This window comes from Delphinus delphis, chromosome 11 (genome assembly GCF_949987515.2).
Source record: "Delphinus delphis chromosome 11, mDelDel1.2, whole genome shotgun sequence".
NCBI lineage: Eukaryota > Metazoa > Chordata > Mammalia > Artiodactyla > Delphinidae > Delphinus > Delphinus delphis.
This window is the reverse complement of record NC_082693.1, coordinates 44,421,730-44,437,985: the sequence shown is the minus strand read 5'-3', so window position 1 is coordinate 44,437,985 and position 16,256 is coordinate 44,421,730. Positions and strand designations below refer to the sequence as shown.

The following is a 16,256-nucleotide window of genomic DNA, read 5'->3' as shown; positions in this document are numbered from 1 at the left end:
AGGTGAATGAGCATTTTGTTCTTAAGTCTTAGACACTTAAGTCAATTATACCTGGAGTGTGTATTCAGTCACTCCCTAATTTTGCTTACTGATATTTTTATTGGTCAGGCCACACCCCGCTGCTTGTCTTTTAAAAAATTATTTTAAAATGAGCATCTACACCTACTAAAACTTTAGTTCAAAAGATACGAGTTACTATGTTACAATATTAGGGCCTAGTAGAATATTTTTTACAACTGTTGGCAATTGTAGCTCCTAACTTCTTCCCTCAGAACAATTTTCTAAGCAATTTAGAAAAAATAACCAACTTCACCAGCATAAAACCTTTTGTACTTGTCGAAACAGTTGGACTCTCTATATCTCCAGACACTTAAATTTAATTTTAAAGGTTTCATTTCTTCTGTATTTGATTTCGTGTGATAGATTCTGAAGTGTCAGATTTCTTTTGCCTGGTTTTACAACCAACCTAACAAAACAGTCATTCTGGTTTACATTCTGTCTTTTGAGAAACACTGAGAAGCAAGCTATCAGGCTGGTGCTTTCCGTGAGTTATGAAAATTTTCCTTCCTTTGCACTACCTATAACATTGTATTCTCCATTGCCACAGTCCGTTTTTTGTTTTTGATTTATATAAAACAGATTTATAATACAGTCAACACACTGAAATGCCTTTCATTTCTTTTTTTCTAATTTTTTAAGAAAAAATATTAAAGACTATTGTGTAAAATTCCTCATCTGAGCTTCTGTTTACTATGTATTGTTCAGTGTTTTTGGAAAACAGTGACTGGTCAATTAAAACTCCTGAATACAAAATTCCTAAAGACTTGGGACTCCTCTGGTGGTCCAGTGGCTGACTCTGTGCTCCCAATGTAGGGGACCCCAGTTCCATCCCTGTTCAGAGAACTGGATGCCACATACTGCAGCTACAAGTTCGCAGACCCAGCGCAGCCAAGTAAATAAAAAATTTTTAATTACTAAAGACTCATTAGTCCATCCTAACTCAGAATGAGTAGAAAGACTGGTATTATGCTTTCAGCAAGAGATGTTTTAGGCTTCCAATATGTCTAGCATTAAAACATTTTAATGCTTTAATATTAGAGCCCTTGATAAAAACCGGTATAATTGCCCATAAAATAAATTACAGAATATATTGTGCTTGTGCAAAAGAGTGTTTGGTTCTTGAAGACAACAGAAACATAAAGACTTGACTTCCCTAGCTGATTTGCCTTCTCATCCATATATGAGAATTGTAGAAACAAAGGGCACAGAACTGGTTTCCGTCTGCAAACTTGCCCAGTTTATAAAGAAACCCAAAGAAAGAAAATACGTCCTTCCTTAGCTAATCATTAACAGAGTTAGAAAAGTCAGTGGGCTTGCTGGGAAAGAAAGGGGAATGGTCAAAATGTAGTTTTGTTTGTCTAAGGAGATGGCTATTGCTGGCCCTTCTGAAGGTAAATGGACTGCATTGACAAGTCTCCCAGATCACTATTAGGTAGAAATTCTATTAACAATTTTAACACTTTTTAAGTAATGTACATAATTTAATCTTCCTAACAATCCTATGAAGCAGCTACTGTTATCCCCATTTCATAGATAAGGAAACTGAGGCATATATGTGTTAATTAAATTGCCGAAGGCCGCCATTAGGTAACCTAGCTGAGATTCAAACAAAGGAGTCTGGCTTCAAAATCCATGTTCTTATTCACTCCATAATATTGCCACTCCTATCTAAAGAGAATTTCAGAATTTTTCATTCCTGGTAAACTCCACTCATTTAATCCTAATTCACTAATCCTAATCTTCACTTCACTATGGTAAAATATCAGAAATTTTAAAGTAGCTTTCAAAGCACTGCTTATCTTAAAAGGCAGCCACCATTGTCTTAAAGCCACTGGCTCAAATAGTGTTAGCTGGTTTAGGTAATGTATGTGTTGAGTCCTTTTGGAGAGAGGATATGGGAGTCAGGATCCCTAGCCTTTTCATTAAGAAAACACTGTTACATTCTACTTTTCAAAAATCCTACTGTATAAAGCGTGGGATCCTGGGCCTCTAGAACGGATGAGTTTCAGGATATAATGTCCAAAACAAGCAAAAAGAATTGTATATGCGCCTATGTTCTTTTTTCTGAATAGGGGAATTTACACCTTTATAATAATCTCAGTCTAAATTATGTATTCCAAAAATAAAATTGAGGATTAACCTAGGTCACAGCTATCTTCCAATGGTGTGAATACAATCTCTGTGGCATTCAGCATTACTTAACACCATATTTTCCTGAATTATTTGAGAAAAGGAAGTCAGAAAGTAGCAGTAATACTGCTGTGGCTACTTTACCGACGGGGGAGCAGAGTTTGCTTCTCCTACAATTGCCCTTCGCGTATCAAAAATGCCTCGACTTGGGGGACGGGAAGGGGTCGGCTATCTTAGGACTGCATGGCTCAGACAAGAGAGTTCCTGCCAGGCCAGCGAGTCCTGTTCTAAATTCATACCCTTATTTAGACCTCGTCACCACCCCAGACTGGAAATACCCGAACGGCTCACTGGTTAAAGGAAGTGACTGCCGGCAGCTCCTGACCCGGAATCGGATCCTGGTCCCGCCCCCTCCGCCAGGCTTCGTTCTGCAACAGGCGTGGGTCACGCTCTCGCCAGCTTTCTTTCTGCCGCCATCTTGGTTCCGCGTTCCCCGCACAGTAAGTGCTGTCTTCGTCACGACTTTTTATCCGTAGCCATCCGTCTTTCTTGCGGGCTGAGCCGCCCCGAGGACTGGGAACTAAGGAGAATTGGAGGTTTTATGGGGCCACCGGGTTCCTGCTTAGCCCTGGGCAGTGTGGCCTTGGGGCCTCCGGACAAAATGGGGTCTGCTGTTGGTGTCCTGGCAAAAGCAGGGCAGAAAGGCCGTAGGCCGCGAGTCCAGGGCTGGGGAGATAGGAGCCGTTGCGGCGTCGGGGATGGAAGTGGGTTGCGTCTGGTGTTGGGAACCGCTTCACGAGAACCTAGAGGAGGTTAAGGGGTCACAGCCTTGGAACAGCCCCTCCGCACGCGCGCGCGCGCTCACACACACACTCTTATTGTGACAAGCGAGTGTTGGGACCTAGGACACCCTGTTTCTTCTCCTGGGTCCTGAAAGTCGGAAAACGGCAGTCCTTGAGGTCCTAGCCCAGGAAGCGGGGCGGGGGGGCGGGGCGGCGAGGGGAGACGACTGTTCAAGGTAGCGTCTGAAGTCTCCCATCCCGTGCTCAGGGGCCAGACCGCGAGCCTCTCCCTCGGGTGGAGAACGCAGTGGTAATTGCTTCTGTGTGGGATTTGGAGTGTGGAATAAAACGAATCCCTGGGCACTGGGAAATCCGCTCTCTGCAGAGTGTAGAGGAGCGGTAAAAGGTGGTGGTTCTGCTGATCAAAAATGGGAGGGTTACGTCGTGGTTTTCACCTATTCCAGCTGCTTTGGGGAGGGTTGTCCCACGCTTATGGTTTTCTAACAGCCCTCCGCAGTTTGAAGCTTGACTGTGGGTTGGGCAGCAGAACGGATCCGAGTCATTTCAGGCCTCCTTTTTATTCCCTTCAGAAATGCCCGGTGAAGCCACAGAAACCGTCCCTGCTACAGAGCAGGAGTTGCCACAGCCCCAGGCTGAGACAGGTAGGTTCCCCTAGACCCCTTGCCCTTGATTAAGATAGTAAGATCGACCCTAAAACTATTTGGTGGGTTAAGTGACAAATAGAATATACTTGTGTATTTCAGTGTTGACTCTCATTAAAGAAGATAGGGCTGTAGCTTTACCAGGGAGTAGAGTCCACAGTAGTAGCTTTCCTGAAAGGACTTGCTTAGAGAGTGGAATAAAAACCGTATATTTAAGATTCGGGAACATTAAAAGCTCCATGGCTTGCTTTGTAGGTTATGAGAGCTGCTTCAAAGGTAGCTCTGTTGTGGAAGCCTCCCCTCACATAGGAAAACTGAGCAGGAAAGGGACTCTGATTCTTACCTGTTGGAACTAGGTGACACACTGGCAGGTCCAGGAGACCTGAGCTTTTGTGAAGTTCCAGCCAGCAGGTTGCAAGGTTTTAGATGGCAGTGCTTGGCATTGTGCCATCATCACATGCCTGGATAAGATGTTTGCTGATGGTAAATGTGTCCTACTGGGCCCCAGGCCCTCCTAGATTGGTTAACTTGTTTTATGGATTGGTGCTGAGACGTGTCTAGCGTGCTGGAACAGTGCCTGCATCAACAGCTTATCTGGAACCCAGAATTGAAATAGAGCCTTCCTTTGACTGCTCTTCGGCTTTGGAATTAATGAATGTAGAACATAGTGTAAGGCAAGTTTTGAATTCTGATTAAAGTACATTTCTATAAAACTTGAGAAGGGGTAGGGAAAAAATTTTTTTATGGTAGTTTTCTTGCTGATTAGTTGTGCAGAGCTAAATGAAGGGAATTTTCAGGCTGTGACCTCCATCCTCACCTTTTTTATTCCCCCTTTATGGTAAATGCATTATTTTCTTTTAAACTCCACCTGTGACTTAACGGCAATTTTTGTCTCCTTCTGGAATTAAAATAGAGTTGTTTATAGTTGAAAGCATTAAGGTTCTCCCTCCCCACCTGTCTGATTTTAGCAGCTGAAGGGATTAATACAGCTGCTAGCAAACAAAAAGGAGGGGGCCTCTGAGCTGGGAAGTAAACTATATGAAATCCTTGAACTGCAAGGGACTTAAGGAAGGTAAAAATAAAGGAATGGTCTCTAAAAGATTCTGTAGTTTCAGTGCTAACAAAACTTTAGAGAATCTCAACTTGATTTTACAAATGTGGAGACTGAAATTCAGATGAATTTAGAATAATCTGGATCAAGCTTCAAAATTAATGCTATTTGCTTCTGAAGCAATCCTTAGTGCTGTTAAACTTATTCCGGAATATTTTGAGATTGCACAGTAGGTTAGATGATAATATTAAGTAAGCACCCGTGATGAACACTTGGAGTATTTTTAATACATAACTATAATTAAATAATTATTAGAATGAATGAGGAAACTGACTCGGGATTCGTTATGGTGTCTAAAGCAAGTAATTTGGGCCTTAATCCCATCTTGAGGTCCAGTGAGATTAAAACATTCTAAGTTTCAAATTCTGATTAATATGTTTGAGAACATTTGCACTGTAATCATAAGATTTTCACCTACCAGCTCTTGAGGAAAAACTGCTTGAGCCACCTGTCTTTTCTGTAGTTGGGGTACTTTTGGTTGAGTGAATTTGGATGCTATAAGCTTTTTTTTTTTTTTTTTTTTTAAATAATACTCCCTTCTAGGTGTTGAGCATTTGTTGGTCTAATCCTGTGTTACCTCCTGATTAGTAAGCATGGTATTTTTTCATCATTTCGAAAACCTTTTGCTTAGGTTTACTCTAGTGCAGATAGTGCCTATTTTGGCAGAATGGCATACTCATCCGGATTAAGGGGTGGGGATCCAATGTATTTTCTCCACTCCAGTTCCCTACTTTCAAAATAGAACCACAGTCTGGTTTATTAAGTTGAGTTACAGTTTCATAATACAGTTCCTACCCTTGTGACTAAGCTGTCTCTCGTGGTCTAATTCATCTTAGATTGATGTTTGGAGACTTAACATTACTTAGAGACTGTAGAGTCCACCCATTTGTGGTTGGTTTTTTGTTTGACTTGGGTAAGGAAAATGAAGTGTAGGGAGGCTAAGTGAAGTAGTATTTAATACACAGTATTAAGGGTCAGATTTTTCCTGACTTAGTGGAAGCCTGAGCATTAAAAGGCCTGTTTTTTATCATTCAGCTCTGATTCCCCATCATTATTGCCACTGACTGTCTTCCTTGTTCCAGTTTTCAGTATTTGTTTCAGTTAGTTCATGCTCCTTGGGTAGACAGGGTAGAACTGTTCTAGTGGTGATTCTATGGCCTGTGAGAAAGACTTAGGGTTTGTTTGAGGGGGGAAGGGAAGAGCACAACTGGGAAAGGGTAGAAAGCATGCTGTTCCCAACTTACTCCTGGGCCTGTGCTCCCCATTTAGAGAGTAATAGGCTGCTCTTAGACTGTTTTTCACCCAAAAATATTTCACTTACTTTAGTAGAACTTGGGAAATGTGGGAGATGAGGAGAGGGATGTATTCTTACTTGACCACTGAAGTATGTTTGGGGAAGATTGCTGTTGCTTGTCACCTTTGTCTAATCCTGTGTGGTGACTTTCATTCTCAGATTTAAAATTCCAATGTTTTCTGTGAGGCATGTTGTACCAAGTTGGGCTGTATAACTCACCTTTGTTTTTTTCCTTCCCTTTCCTCCTTTATCCTCTTTTTGTTTTTTGTTTTTTGTTTTTTTGTTTTTTTTTTTTTGCTTTTCTCCTCCAGCTTTGCTTCCTGTGTCTTCAGCCTTGAGTGTCACTGCTGCTTTAGGGCAGCCTAAACCTACCTCTACCCCTACCCCTCCTTGTTCCCTGGCCTCCCAGCAATGCCCTCTGGCAACCCCTAACCAGCCTTCCTCATTCCTTTCTCCCTCTACTATTGCCTCAACCCCTTTTGAAGCTCCTTTTCCTGAGTCATCCACTGGGACAGCCCTGCCTTTGGGAGCTGCCCCTCCCCCCACTGGCACCCCAGCTTTCCTACCAAACCTAATAGGGCCTCCCATCTCCCCAGCTGCCTTAGCTCTGGCCTCTCCCATAATAACTCCAACTCTGAAAGGTGTTCATTCCTCTTCAGCTCCCTTGGCTCTGGTGGCCTTGGCTCCCCACTCAGTTCAGAAGAGCTCTGGCTATCCACCTAACCCTCCTAGTTCACCTCCTTCGGTTGCTGTGATTGAGTCAGGGTCAGTGACGTCTCTATCAGCTCCAGTTGCTTCCTCAGAACCAAAGCCCTCTCCTCTTCAAGCTCCCTCTCAAGTAGTCCCTAATCCAAAAGGTACCCCCAGCCCTCCAGGTATAGTCAGTGCTGTTTCTTCCCATCTTGTAACTCCTTTGGTTTCTCTTCAGTCTGGACTAGCCTCATGTCCTCAGACGCCACCTGCCACTCCCTTAGCCATTCCTTCCCCTCAGGTCAAAGGCATCCCTATTTCCTCAGCTCTGACTTCTCCACAAAACCCTGCAAGCCTCAGCCTAAAGGGACCCCTTAGTCCACCTGCTGCTTTATCTCTTTCAACTCAGTCTATTCCTGTGGCTCCTCATGCCCCCCCAGTTTTCCTCACTTCTCTTGGTTCTCCTGTTCAACCTTCAGGTTCTAATATTCTGTCAGATCCCATAGAGGATACTGTTTCTGTAGATCATTCTTCCACGGGTACCTCTTACCCTTCTCAGAGATCTCTAATTTCTCCCCTTCTTTCCAAAAATGAGGTGGTTCCTACTGCTGAGGCTGCTTTTCCAGGGGGAGCTCCAACTTCCCCTCTGGCTCTGTCTGCTGACAAAGGCCTCTCTACTATCACTGACATAGCCTCTTCCAATGTAGCTACCTCTTCTCTGATATCTCCTACAGCCTCTCTGATTCTCAAAGACTCTCCTAGTGCTGCTCATCAACCTTTGGTGGCCCAGATTCTTGGTTCTTCTCCAGGGAGGCCAGGCTTGAAAGAAGCTCCTGTTTCTTCTGTTGGAACCACCCCACTTGGGATGGCTAACTCCTCTACAGTTTCTGCAGCATCTATTACCTTTGAGGTAGCTACTTGTGTCTCTCTTCCAGTTTCATCAGGTCCCATGAGCAGTAAGGACTCAGTTTCCCAAACTGCCTTGGTTATGGCGCCTGTGGCTCCCAAAGAGCTTCCTACTCCTCAAGTAACCACCACTCTGGGGATACCTGTCTCTCAACCTCTGCCAGCCCCCGAGAACCCCAAAAGTCTCCCTGTTTCACCAGCCCTGGCAGCCCCTAAAAATCTCCCTTCTCTCCAAAGTACATCATCTTCTCTGGAGATAGCTCTTTCTCCTGAAGCCACCTTAGCAAAGAAAAGCTTCCTAGAGCCTCTCCCTCTAGTTAAGCCAGCCAGTACTACTACCTCTTCTCTGGGGGTCAACTCCCCAACCTCTATAATCAAGACAGATTCTTATGCAAGCCCAGATCCAACTAGTCTGCTTCTCAAAAGTTCTCTCACTACCCCAATCGTAAGTACATTTCCTTTGGAAAGCACTGCCATTGATGGGATGGCTCCTACAACTGCCAAAGGTACCTCCACTCCTATACCTGTAGCCAGTCCTTTTCTAGAAGGAGCTGTCTCTTTAGATTCTAAAAGCCACCCTGCCAAGAAGAGTACTTCCACTCTTACTACTTTACCTTTGGTCCCTCCAACCTCTGAAAGTTGCCCTCTGGCTCCAGCTGTGACTTTATCTCCCCAGAATGTTTCTGCTTCTCCAGCTGCTGTGGCACAGGTCCCTGAAATTCCCAAGTCTGAGTCTTTTCCCCCTCTTCCTCCAGCTGGTACTCCTCAAGGTGCAAAGAAAGTTCATGGTATTTCTCAAACTTCAGCATTGGCACCTGTGGCTTCCTCTCCTGAAGGGTACCCAACTGAGGATTCTGGTGCTTCTGTTACTGCATCTTCCAAAGGAACTTACCTAACTGACTCCCCATCTCCTTTAGGGACTAGTGTGTCTCCTCAAACCAAAAGAACTCCAACCAAGAAGGGTTCAGCTACTACTACCTTAAGTCTTGCTCCTTCTGTTTCTAAAAGTGTACCTGCTATCCCTGATACTCCTGCTGGAAATCTGTCATTCACTGTTTCTCCAGTTGAACCTTCCTCTCTTCCAGAGGCCAATCTTTCTTTTCATGTCCGTAAAGGATCACTAGCCAAGAAGCATTCCCCTACTCCCCCATCCCCCAAAGAGGCTCCCATTCCCCTACCTATGTCTTCTCCTTCCCCCAAAGCAGGGCCAGCAACCCCATCCCCTAAAGAAACCCTAACTCCTCCAGCTGTGACTCCTTCCTCCCCCAAAGGAGCCCCAGCAACTCTGTCTCCCAGAGAGTCCCCAGCTACCCCATCTCCCAAAGAGGCCCCCAGTCCCTCAGTTGTGGCTCCTCCTTCCCCCAAAGGGGGACCAGCAACCTCATTACCTAAAGAGACCCCCACTCCTCCAGCTGTGACTCCTTCCTCCCCCAAAGGAGCCCCAACTACCCCACCTCCCAAAGGAGCCCTTACTTCCCCCAAAGGGGGCCCAGCAACCCCATCTCCCAGAGAGCCCCTCACTCCATCAGCTGCAGCTCCTCCCTCTCCCAAAGGGGGCCCAGCAACCACATCTCCCAAAAGAGCCCCAGCTACCCCACCTCCAAAGGGGGGCTCCACTCCCCCAGCTGTGGCTCCTCCCTCCCCCAAAGGAGGCCCAGCAACTCCATCTCCCAAAGAGGCTCCTGTTCCCTCAGCTCTGACTCCTTCCTCCCTCAAAGGGACTCCAGCCCCCATAAGAGCTCCAGCTATCCCACCTCCCATAGAGGATTCCACTCCCCCAGCTGTGGTTCCTCCCTCCCCCAAAGGAGGCCCAGCAACTCCGTCTCCCAAAAGAGCCTCAGCTGCCCCACCTCCCAAAAGAGATTCCACTCCCCCAGTTACGGTTCCTCACACCCCCAAAGAGGCCCCAGCAACTCCACTCAAAGGAGCCTCCACTCCCTCAGCTGTGGCTCCTCCCTCTCCAAAAAAGGCCCCAGCAACTCCATCACTCAAAGGAATCCCCACTCCCTCAGCTGTGGCTCCTCCCTCCCCCAAAGGGGGCCCAGCAACTCCATCTCCCAAAAGAGCCCCAGCTACTTCACCTCTCAAAGGAGACCCTACTCCCCCATCTGTGGCTCCTCCCTCCCCCAAAAAAGCCTCAGCAACTCTGGTCCCCAAAGAGTCTCCAGCAACCCCAGACCCCAAAGAAGTCCCCACTTCCCCAGCCATGGCTCCTTCCTCCCCCAAAGGGGGCCCAGCAACTCCATCTCCCAGAAGAGCCCCAGCTGCCCCACCTCTCAGAGGAGACCCTACTCCGCCATCTGTGACTCCTCCCTCCCCAAAAAGAGCCTCAGCAACTCCAGCTCTCAAAGAGGTCCCTACTCCCTCAGCTGTAACTCCTTCCTCCCCCCAAAAGTCTCTAGCCCCGAAAGGGGGGCCAGCAACCTCATCCTCCAAAGGGGCTCCCACTCCCCCAGCTGTGATTCCTCCCTCCCCCAAAGAGCCCTGTACTTCCCCAGTTTCAGTCACATGTCCCTTGGGGTCCACTGCACCTCAGGCATCTAAAGGGCCCCCAATAAAGAAAGGCCCCACAGCTCTCAAAGCAGTGCTTGATGCTCCAGCTCTAGAAAGTGCACCAGTCGTCACAGCTCCCACTCAGAAGAAGAGTTCTGTTTCACCTCCTGTGTGCCCAGATCCCTCAGCTCAGAATGGTACTAAAGGATCCCTTCCTGCAGTGGCTCCAGCTCCTCTACTGACAGTCTGCACTCAGAAAGGTTCTTCTCCAAAGGCTCCAAAAGCCCTCCCTACTTCTCTCTTAAAGGGCAAAGACTCTTTCCATTCCCCAAAGGGCCCCTTGGCTCCTCCTGAGTCTGAGACGTCTACCCCTTCAGCAGCAGCTGCCCCAGAGAAGGTCCTTCCTAAAGCTGGATCTGCATCTGTCTCTCCAGCACCTACCCCATCAGTCTCTCTGCCTCTTGCTCCCTCCCCAGTTCCCCCTCTGCTCCCTAAACAGCAATCTCTGCCGTCCTCACCTGGGCTGGTGCTGGAATCACCCCGTAAGCCCTCAGCCCCTGCTGATGAGGATGAGCTGCCGCCTCTGATTCCCCCGGAGCCAATCTCGGGGGGAGTGCCTTTCCAGCCGGTCCTCGTCAACATGCCCACCCCCAAACCTGCTGGGATCCCTGCCCCAACCCCCTCTGCCAAGCAGCCTGTTCTGAAGAATAATAAGGGTATTTGCCTTGGTTTGCCGTGTGCATGGTGTGTTGCCCACAACCCTCTGGGGGCTACCCACCGATACTAACCGTAGGATGCGCCGCTTTCTCCAGTATATCTGCTTGTGTTTGGACGTAGAACGATAAGTTTAAATGCCAAAGCTCTAGGAATATGAAACAATCTTGGTTTTCACCTCAGATGGTCTGTTGTGTACCATCCTGTGTAATGTGGTTCAGACTAACTCTGGATCTGTCATCTTTTTTACCTAACTGATCTGACATTGAAAACCAAGACCTTCTAGACCTTTAATTTGCTCTAAACTCTACTATATCACTAACTTTGTCCCTGGGCCTGGGATTTGCTAAAATATTGGGAAATCTAGAACTACTTGAATTTCTTTTCACATCTTAGACTTAGTAATAACCAGTGCCCAGGGACTCCCTTTTCTTAAAAGACCTATTTTTCCTAGCCTGGGAATGGTGCAGGTGTATGCTTTTTCCCTTAGTAGTCTATTGATGCTTGGCCTTTGAATTGAGGGAAACTTAAATATGTGAATTATTTTTGGAAGAAATGGAAGAGGTCACAAGAGAGTATCTAGTAGAGGTGGCTACAGAACTGTAGATCAGCATTTTTGAGAATCTTCAAGCTGTGTTGATTAGATCAAACTGCTAGGGTGAGTGGTTTGAAAATAAGGCTAAATGTGTGTACACAACTGCTTTTGGCCTCCCCCAACCCAGTTTAAAGGATGAGGGGAAATCGTCCCCCACCCCACCCCCAGTCTGCCTCCGCAATGTGATCTTACTTTTTTTTCACTTAAGTATATCTGGAGGCACCTTGTTTACCAGAACCTTTCTAAGACGGTTGGGCTCTTGGGTAGAATTTGGCGTTACATAAGTCATTGGTGTTTACCTGTGCCATAAGTGAAGACCTTGAGGGAAAGGAAGCAGTTACATAAACTGCTCGGCTGTATCTAGTAATTATCTCTCGTTTCTGGGGCTGGGTCTTTAATAGATGTGTACACACTAGTTTGTGACTGAGTTGGGGGCTATCGTATCAGTACGAGCTGGCTTCATACAAGTCAGTTGGTTTACACTTAATTTTGCGAGGTCTAGCATAAGCCAGTGACCTCTAGTCTGGGGAGGCCATGGTGAGGTGCCTCTTCCTTGTAATCTTTACTATAAAATAGTAAAAGTTACTTGTCTTCTTAGGGTCTGGAACAGAATCTGATAGTGATGAATCAGTACCAGAGCTTGAGGAACAGGATTCTACACAGGCAACCACACAACAAGCCCAGGTAGGTATTCTCTTTTTTTTTTTTTTTTTTTTTAATAAATTTACTTATTTATTTTTGGCTGAATTGGGTCTTCATTGTTGCGTGTGGGCTTTCTCTAGTTGCGGCGGGCGAGGTTTACTCTTTGTTGAGGTGCGTGGGCTCCTCATTGCGGTGGCTTCTGTTGTGGAGCGTGGGCTCTAGGCACATGGGCTTCAGTAGTTGTGGCACATGGGCTCAGTAGTTGTGGCTCACAGGCTCTAGAGCACAGGCTCAGTAGTTGTGGCGCACGGGCTTAGTTGCTCCGCGGCATGTGGGATTTTGCCGGACCAGGGCTCAAACCTGTGTCCCCTGCATTGGCAGGCGGATTCTTAACCACTGCACCAGGTGGGTATTCTCTTAACTTACTAGTGTAAGTACTAGTAAGTTAAGGAGGTCAAGGAAGCATTGGAGGACCAGTGTTGATCAGAGAAGCTGACTTACGTATTTGGAGCTGTGAATCTTCATAAAGGGAAAACCACATAGGGATTGTGGTATCCAGGTCTTACATTCCAGTTTACTCATAGCTGTTTGATCTTCTTAGCTGGCAGCGGCAGCTGAAATCGATGAAGAACCAGTCAGTAAAGCAAAACAGAGCCGGAGTGAAAAGAAGGCACGGAAGGTAAGAGTTTAAGTTATAAAGAAGGATTAAAGGTGCTGATGAAGCACCTTTCGAGAGGGGAAACTGTGGTGGAACTCTTGGTAGTGGTATAAACACGTTTAGTTAAACTAACAGAAGTTAACTATGGCAGAAAGCCCAGGAGGCCTGGAAATCAATTCTGTATTTTTCCTTTTCTTAGCCCACAGAAAGTCTTTGCTTAGAATGTAGTTTTATTATGTTCCTTACTTCCTGAAGCTGCTTCTAAAGAGGTTGAAAACCTGATGTTCTTTTTTATTCTTTAGGCTATGTCCAAACTGGGTCTTCGACAGGTTACAGGGGTTACTAGAGTCACTATCCGGAAATCTAAGAATATCCTTTTTGTCATCACAAAACCAGATGTATACAAGAGCCCAGCTTCAGATACCTACATAGTTTTTGGGGAAGCCAAGGTAAGGAAAGTTCTTGGGAGTTGCTCTAGACCGGGGTTTCTCAACCTCAGCGCTATTGACATTTTGGGTCAAATAATTCTTTGTTGTGGAAGGGCTGTCTGTTTAGCAACATCACTTGCAGTGTGATGGGGAACAAAATCACCACCACTCCCAGTGGAGAACCACTGCTTTAGACCTAAGTTATTTCTTTGCAGTAATATATAATCCAAGTGAGGCCACGTGATTTAAAGATACGTAGTAAGTTAATGTGAAGTGGGTTTAAGAGTGGGAGTTTGGAAAAGATATAAATGATTTCTTTGGTTTGCTGCTGATCAATCTACTCACATGAATCTCTCTATTTTCTGCCTTATAGATCGAGGATTTATCTCAGCAAGCACAGTTAGCAGCTGCTGAGAAATTCAAAGTTCAGGGTGAAGCTGTCTCAAACATTCAAGAAAACACACAGACTCCAACTGTACAAGAGGAGAGTGAAGAAGAAGAGGTATATAAGGAAATCTTTTGTGCTTTTAATCCTCACAAGATAATATTATGTTTGTATTGATGGGTGGATTCTATATTATTTTAGGCTCTTGAACTCCATTGAGTTAAGTAGCTTTTGAGTTATATTAAGAGCTAGATTCAGGAGATGCCTGACAGAACTACTGAAGTTGTTCTTGCCTTTAGTTTATTAAGTGTTTTTTCTCTCTCTTTTAGGTTGATGAAACAGGTGTGGAAGTTAAGGACATAGAATTGGTCATGTCACAAGCAAATGTGTCGAGAGCAAAGGCAGTCCGAGCCCTGAAGAACAACAGTAATGATATTGTAAATGCTATTATGGTAAGTGTCCAAGCCTTTATTCCTTGACTCCCTCTGCCCTAACCAGTCGTGGGTGACTTTATTTTCTGTGCTTAATATCAGCCAATTAGGAAGCCTCTTTCCAAAGCCTTTTCTGAGTTGCCTCAGGTTTTAGTGACCTGAATTCTCTCAATTTGCCTGTAACCACCTCTGATGATCTCTTTTCTCTTACAGGAATTAACAATGTAACCATCTTGAAAAGAGGACCTTTTTTTGGTGTTTCAAAAGAGTAACTGCAGCTGGGTTTGAAATTTGTACTGTTTCTATCATTAATAAAGTTATGGCTTCTTGTTGGATGAACTCAGTTGGTGCTTGATCTCTTCCCCCCAAAAAACATGAAAGCCCTAGAAATGAAAAGGTTTAGTACTTCAGGTTCCCCTCTTAAAACCTAGCCTTTTCACCTCTTGTGAGATGATAACTGTTCAGGCTATCTATTAGGAACTTCTTGTTCTCAGAGACAACTGAAAGTTTCTCATTTCTTTCCCAGATGTTAACTAGTAGCAAATCCTGATTATTCTTATTCATTTTTTTAAATAAATTTATTTACTTTTTATTATTTATTTTTGGCTGCGTTGGGTCTTCGTTGCGGTGCGCAGGCTTCTCATTGCAGTGGCTTCTCGTTGCAGAGCATGGAGGCACGCGGGCTTAGTTGCTCCGCGGCATGTGGGATCTTCCCAGACCAGGGCTCAAACCTGTGTCCCCTGCGTTGGCAGGCGGATTCTTAACCACTGCGCCACCAGGGAAGTCCCTGATTCTTCTTTATTTAATAATTATCCCCTTCTCTGACCTGCGATCTTTCTGAATACATATTGGGCCCCGTCTGGCTTCTGTGGCAAGCATTTCATGTTGGTTACATCTTGTCATGTAAGAGCTTGGGACAAAGTTGGAGAGAATGCATAGTGGGTGGGGGTGAAATGACAGTACTTTGTAGCAAATGAAAAGGTACCTCACGAAGGAGAGATTTTGACTATTGATACACAGTACAAGCACTCTGCTCTTAGACATGCACTGTACAGGTATATATTAATCTACAAAGTAAATTATGATTAGGGTAGCCATAGTTATGCTAGGATAATAAATGAAAACCAGAACTGTACCAGGCAAACTGGTACATACAATTAGCCAGTTTGTGATAAATATAGATAGCTCTATAGAAGTCCTAAGAAGAATGAAAGTTCTGCGTTTAGGTTGTTAGGAAATGGTTTGGGGAAAAGTGGAGGGCTTAAAATTTGGAAATAGGAAGCCTACAAGTAAATGTAGAGTCAAGAATCCTAAAATGAATAAGTGGTAAGACACTTAGAATGAATATTAGGATAAGAATAAATTAGACTAACATTGCTGAAGGCTTTTGGAACTAAAGTTTAGATCTTTTTTTATTATTTTCTCAACCTCTGAGAAAGTAGGCATTATTTTAGCAGTTGTGATTAAAAGCTGAGGACCAAAGAGGTTAAATGACTTCCACAAAGACCAGAGCCCTTTCGCTGTGGTAGGCTACTCTGGAGAAGCACAGATGGGTGTCTGGGGGAGGATGATGATCTGCTTCCATTTCACTGGAGTAGAACAAATTAGATCATTAAATGAGCAAAGTCTCATGAGGCTAAAGTCTGCCAAGTCTGAGTCAGCCTAGTAATTCTCATTTCAGGAAGAAATTAGGGATATTAACTCATTTCCTCACCCTTCCCTCTACAGAGTTCATAAACTGCCAATTCTTGGTTACATTTTTAGAGAAGTATCTTGTTGAAGGCTACTACTGCCACTGGTAACTGTAATGCTCTTTATTTCCACCTCAAAGACCTTGCTGTTGCTACCCCTTCTACCATGTATTACTCGCAAACCTCAGAGATGTGGCTTCGGTTGCAGACCACCACAATAAACAAATATCACAGTACAGTGAGTCATGAATTTTTTTTGGTTTTCCAGTGCATATAGAAGTTATGTATACACTACATTGTAGTCTATTAGTGTGTGATACCATTATGTCTAAAAAACAGTGTACAGCAAGTCCCCTACATATGAATGAGTTCTGAGAGCACATTCGTAAGTCCAGTTTGTTCGTAAGTCCAATAATTAGCCTAGGTACCCAACTAACAATCGGCTATGTAGTATAGTACTGTACTGTAACAGGTTTATAATATTTTTCACACAATACATAAAAAGCAAACATTTTTAATCTTACAGTACATTACCTTGGACAACAGCTGGCATACAGGGGCTGGCATCGAGTGATCGGGTAAGA

The 16,256-nt window shown here is 44.9% G+C and overlaps 1 protein-coding gene across 3 annotated transcripts; it reads left to right on the top strand.

The window, feature by feature from the left end:
* Positions 1-2,585: 2,585 nt before the first annotated feature.
* NACA (nascent polypeptide associated complex subunit alpha) lies at positions 2,586-14,324 on the top strand. Of its 3 annotated transcripts, XM_060025029.1 has the most exons (11): positions 2,586-2,690; positions 3,563-3,634; positions 6,351-7,956; positions 8,086-8,141; positions 10,509-10,844; positions 12,036-12,121; positions 12,681-12,758; positions 13,040-13,186; positions 13,539-13,667; positions 13,880-14,002; positions 14,195-14,324. In XM_060025029.1, exons 2-11 carry the CDS (start codon positions 3,565-3,567, stop codon positions 14,207-14,209), a joined length of 2,646 nt encoding a protein of 881 aa, XP_059881012.1. In that variant the 5' UTR covers positions 2,586-2,690; positions 3,563-3,564; the 3' UTR covers positions 14,210-14,324. The 3 variants fall into 3 exon arrangements, with proteins under 3 accessions (XP_059881012.1, XP_059881011.1, XP_059881010.1); XM_060025028.1 differs by lacking the exons at positions 6,351-7,956; positions 8,086-8,141; positions 10,509-10,844; positions 14,195-14,324 and having other exon boundaries at positions 2,605-2,690; positions 13,880-14,044; XM_060025027.1 differs by lacking the exons at positions 2,586-2,690; positions 3,563-3,634; positions 6,351-7,956 and having other exon boundaries at positions 8,105-10,844.
* Positions 14,325-16,256: the final 1,932 nt, after the last annotated feature.